The 6,000-nt window shown below is 35.5% G+C and overlaps 1 protein-coding gene across 1 annotated transcript in view; it reads left to right on the plus strand.

Moving 5' to 3' along the window:
• LOC136857351 (kinesin-like protein Klp61F) overlaps nt 1-5,766 on the plus strand; it is a 295,057-nt gene extending 289,291 nt beyond the window's left edge. Inside the window, exon 18 of the mRNA XM_067135960.2 lies at nt 1,135-5,766. Within this exon, the coding sequence (XP_066992061.2) occupies nt 1,135-1,236 (102 nt within the window). The 3' untranslated portion in view covers nt 1,237-5,766. The remainder of the gene's footprint in view (nt 1-1,134) is intronic.
• The last annotated feature ends 234 nt before the right edge of the window (nt 5,767-6,000 follow it).

The raw sequence follows: 6,000 nt of genomic DNA on the forward strand, positions 1-6,000 counted from the left end.
ATACCACAAACAACCACAGAAACAGGCTATGTTGAATACATACCTCCTCATGGGGTTTGTGTCAGGTAGCGCATCCGGTTGTAAAAGTGGGCCGGCCCTCAGGTAGCTAGGGAAAAGGCCATCAATTCTATCAAAGTTGCTGGCCCCCTGATAACTAGGGAAAAGGCCATTGGGAAGAAGATAGAATGAATCTTAGATAGATGAAAAATGCAATAATTGGAATTATATCTTATTTTTCCTTATATAGTAAAGACACTAGAAACACACATGACTGTAAATTTTATGACACTATACATTTTTTTAAAATATATAGTCAATATTAACAGAGAAATTTGACATTTCCTGCTACGTATAGCCTTGCAGACAAAGAGCTGATATTTTTGTTTACTTACAGAATGATGGTGTTCAATTCTATTTTGGATGAGGAAATCTCATTCCATACAAATATAGAGAGATACAAGATGCAAATTAGATTATATCCAGACCTTAGTTATCCAGATCCTAAGTTATCTTGACGTGAAGAGCTACTTTCATTTTGTTTACTCTTACTGCAAAGATAAACAATAAATAATAATAATAATAATAATAAATAAAAAATTAGCAATTTCTTCAACAGTGCTAGATTTTCAACCTTTGAAGCTTCATAATGTTCCTAAATATTTTATATATTATACTGGATGTTTATTTTATTGCTCTTCATGTGCATCTTTTAAAAAAATTGAAATTTTGAATTTGGTTATCCAGGTAGTTGAGTTTCTACTGCTTATCAAAGTGCTAACTTATAAAGTAAGTTCTGTATCTGCAAACTGGGCTGAATACAATGTACATTAATATCTTAGTGTTTGTAGCAAAATTATGCATTAAATTCACGCCACTGAGCAGTTTGAGAATTCTGCGATTGGTTTATCTTGTGTAACAATGAAGCACTTTCATGAGTCTGCACCAGTGGCTGTCTTCTGGCCACATGCATGCAGTGTGTTAGAACAGATGCAAAAATGCATCAAATTTTGTGACTTTATATTAGACTGTGGTGGTAGCCCTCTGTAAATAAAGTTCATTCACATTTCTTTAACTGAAATGTGAACCCTGCATTAAACTCCTGATATGTCAATATGTTACGTTCTCTTGTTGCAGATTGAGGAAAAGGAAAACACTGGGAAGGACGAAATATCAAGTGCAAAGAAGGGTCGGGTGACAAGGAAACCTCGCAAAATATTGACTTCTCGTAATAATTAGTGTTGTAGAGTCTTTCATTACTTTTAATCTACTGTGTATAAGTATAGTTACAGTATATGAGTTATTATTATTTTATATTTTTATAAAAACAATTTTAACCTTATATAGAAATTTTGTGATGACCGATTGAAGACCAAATTTATTCTTAACTTGTTTGACCCCTGTGACTGAATATTTCTTAACTTCGTTCTAATGTAAGTTTTTCTTTGTGTGATGTGTTTTAAAACGATCTTCCAGATGAAGAATAATAATACACTTCTTGGACTGGAAATATAAAGCTTTCTTCATGCTCCAGTAATCATTTTGGCTAGGTTTCGTATTCTGTGATATTAAGACTAGGGCAAAATAAGCCTTCATATCGTGTACGGATAAATCTTTCTATTACCACAATCCCCGCCAGCCAGAAATGCATTGTCTGCATATTTATTAGTTTCGTTTACGATCTCCATCCAGAAATCATTGCCCAAGAATTGAATAAATACACCTCTGTCCCAGATTCAAACAGTTGTCGAGAAATCAATCGATCGACTCTGCATTGACTGTTGAAATGAAATTTTACTACATTATTCGGCTTGTGAATCCGGGCCCAATCACTCGCACATACATCACTTTCGTTCACATACTCCTCGCTGCTTTCACTCAAATTGTCATCAAAATGACCTGTATGGAATTAATCATAATTTATATCGGTCAATTTCACCCACTCATTAAATTCACCAGATTCAATAGACTTTATTGTGTTCAGGCCTTGGCACCGCCATGATCACAATATAAAAACAAACCACACACATCTGAAAAAAATACCCACAGAAATAATTAGGTGAAATAAGCGATAGTGGTGAAGGAACTTCCAAAAACTTCAATACACAGTACACATATCAATAATCAGCACTATCTATATTTATGAATAAGAAATTAGAGATTCAAATGGCGGACGGGCAGCGCCCATCTTTCGTCGTTAACAACAGTTAGGAGCAGAAGACGGGCAGTTCCAGTTTTTCGTCTCCAATCGGTTGAACAATTTGTATCTTAGCGTAAGTGACAAGTTTTGGTATACAGCTCTCCAGTTATGCTAATATTTTATTGCATTTTAATAACCTATGTGTAGAAAGCCAAATATGGTACTGTATTCACTTTGCTCTTTAGGACAGGGATGATTTAAAATCTTTAAAGTCTTGCATAGAAGACTCCATCCCTAACAGGCCCTATGTACGTGAACAATCCACACCATCCAATAATCCGTTCACCCTGATTTTAAAAGAAAATTTTAGACACACATTTGTTTTATTTACAACAATTGAATCCTGCATAGTATAAATGCTCTTTGGTAGGCAACCTGCTAATCACATTTGTCATGAGGGTTTTTTAATCTTCCCCTGATGTTTGTAATAGACTAGTTTCACCTGCGTGTTGTCAAGAGTGTGCTATTTGTAATGGCTGTATAGGAACGTGTGAAATGCCTGGAGATTTCTACTTGTTTCTTGAAGTTGCATGTAAAACTTTCACTGATATCTTACTTTCTTCGTGCTGCATGCTTTCCAATGTTCTGGATATTTAATAACCGTCAGCTTAGCTTGAGCCATAAACGAGTAGTTAAAACAACTTGTACCCTTACTTAATACTGTAGAACCCTTATTTAACGTTTTTACATGGTTCTGATATTAACTTTATATGGGAGTTGACTTATTTGAAATACCAGGTTTTGTAATAGGAAGGCAGCTACTTGACATCTTTATTTCGAAACTCATCCGAAACTGCATGGTGAATCATTAAGGAAAATGGTTTTATGAAATACGCAAGCATTTATTTTTCCGCACTTTGAACCAAAAAAGATTTGGCGCACATTAATTTTGCAAGGAAGCGATATGATATTATGCAGTAATCTTTAGATCGTCCATCGACAAAGTGGTTGTGGGTTGTTTTTCTTTTTAAGCCTGGCTGTACTCTTCCATTCACTGTTAGAACAGATTTCCCTTTCTGGCAAGACTACAGTACTATGTACTCCTAAAATGAATAAAATATACATTTGTTGTTCAAATGTGAGCGAAGTATTTACATATATATGGTATATAGAGACACTGCCATTATAGGAACTAATATATTTTGTGCAGATGTTTACTATCTTCACTATTTAGAATACTTGTATCGTTCCTCTGACTGGCCATTAATGAACGATTTTTTTAACATTTTACAGAACATTTATGTTTTTCTACCAGAATTTGAAAAAACTAGGTACTAACTCGCAATACGGGTGCTATGTTGAATGTACGCATATAAAGATGAGTAGATACCAAGGGGGTTTTAATGACTGTGTGTAGTACTTTTTTTTATATATATATAACATGTTTGTTTGTAACAAGTACTCTACAAAGATATGTGTGAAACCTTCTTTGTGGACTTGCATGGCAAGGGTTAATGCTGTTTATATAGTAAGATCTAGACTTCTACCGTCAAACAGGTTCAAAACACCTTGCTAGAGAAAACTGCTTGCATCTTTCTAAAAGTGTTAATTTTCTGTATTATATCTTCACTGTACTAGTGATCATAAGTACAGGTTATAGCAATGTTTTATGTGACTGCCTTGTCTCAGTATGTGTGAATGGGTCAGTTTTTAAGCTGTATATAATGCCTAGACTAGGGTCTGTAGAGTGTAAGTGCAATTGTAAAACACAGTATTACCGTATGTACATGAATACTTCATGCCATCAAATAATCTGTGCATCCTAATTTTAGGAGAAATTTTAAAAGACAAAATTAGCTTTAATTTGAGTTTTATTTACAAGAAATTAATTGTAACTATTCATGATGTATATTTTGGGTTTGTGCCCTGTAATGAACTATATAAACACTCTCAATGCGTTTCAAAAAGAACCTTGCCTTCCTTCATCAGGAGACAACAAAGAAATGAAATAGGATGCATGAAAGGTTGCTAGGAGAAAGCAACAAGGAACTTAGAATGGTGTCCTAAGATGTAAAACGGTGCCATTTTAGCCCCATGCTAGACACAGTGAATGGCAACAGCAAAGCATCATTTTCTAATGGTTCTGATAATAGATAGCCATGAGTCACTTAAGTTGTAGCCTGTATTGTGGTTGAAATTATCTGGGTGTTTATGTATTTCAATCGCCTCCTGATGTTTCTTGGGCGATACTGTTTTATACGGGCAAGAACATCCACTTCTTGGAACATTACATCATGACCAGTTGTTAAGGCATAATCAGCAACAGCTGATTCATCAGGTTGGTTGAGTCGGATACACGACTTGTTCTTTGATGCGAGTGCATACCGTTTTGGAAGTCTGCCCAATATAAACTTTGCCACAAGTACAGGGAACTCTGTAGATACCAGGTTGTTGCAACTTAGGCAAACTGTCCTTTGGTCGCAGGAGTTGCCTAATCTTAACTGATATTCCAAAAACAGTTCATACATGGTACCTATGTAAGATTTTAGCAATATGATCCGTCGTGTTATGTATGTAAGGTAGGTAGATAAGCAGTTCCTTTTACATCTTTTTCCTTAACAGACATCAGATTATGTCCGTTTCAGAACCGTGGAGATCTAAGCTTCGCTATAACCGCTGCTCTCAAGGGTGGTTCTCAAGGTGTTAATTTCGTCTTGTAGAGCTGACACTTCACAAATCCTCTTGGCCTTGGTAGTTAGTTGTAAGGATACCCTGTTTCTGGGCAGGGTGATGGTGAGAATCTGCATGGAGATATCTATTGGTGTGTGTAGGCTTACGATAAATGCTGTGCCGTAAAGATCTTGATGACAAGAACATCTAAAAATAGTGTTTTGCCATCAGATTCCATTTCTGTGGTGAAACAAATGGAAGGGTGCTGACGATTAAGGTGATCCAGGAAATGACCAGGATTGTCTTTACCTTCCGTCCAAATGACAAACGTATCGCCACCAGATCTTTGGTTTACAAGGTGCCAACGACAACCTCAGTGAATCATAGCTACCTATTATCAAGACCATTAGAGAATGATGCTTTGCTGTTGCCATTTGTTGTGTCTAGCATGGTGTCCCTTTTAAATCTTAGGACACAATTATAAGTTCCTCGTTGCTTTCTCCTAGCAACCTTTCATACGTCATATTTCATTTCTCTGTTGTCTCCTGATGAAGAAAGGCAAGTTTACTTTTGAAACACACCGAGAGTGTTTGTATATAGTTCATTACACAGCATAAACCCAAAATATACATCATGAATAGTTACACGGGCCGTGGAAGTCTAAATGATAACATTAATTGTACATAATTATGTATTCCTAGACTGAATAAAATATACATTTTTTATGAAAATATGTGCAAAGTATTTGCGTATATATGGTATATAGGGACACTGCCATTACAGGAACTGTATATTTTGTATTATAGATGTATTTACTACATTTTTCATCTCCATGATTTTCTTCTTGAATTGTACTTTTGGTATTTAGATTACTAGTTTAGTAATTCTTTGCACATTGTACAGTAAGTTCTCTCTGAATTTCTATATAACTGTTGTAATAAAAATAAAGAAATTTAACATGGTACAAATTTTAAATTATGTCTTTTATGTTATATGATTAGTTCATGTCCGGAATGAGCCCATGAAGCTAATAGTTTAGCACCTGTTTCCCAGTGTGTTGTTGGAGACAGAAGAGAATATGGACCGAGCTCGATAGCTGCAGTCGCTTAAATGCGGCCAGTATCCAGTATTCGGGAGATAGTAGGTTCGAACCCCACTGTCGGTAGCCCTGAAAATGGTTTTCCGTGGTTTCC

This window comes from Anabrus simplex, chromosome 1 (genome assembly GCF_040414725.1).
Source record: "Anabrus simplex isolate iqAnaSimp1 chromosome 1, ASM4041472v1, whole genome shotgun sequence".
In the NCBI taxonomy this organism is placed as follows: Eukaryota; Metazoa; Arthropoda; class Insecta; order Orthoptera; family Tettigoniidae; genus Anabrus; species Anabrus simplex.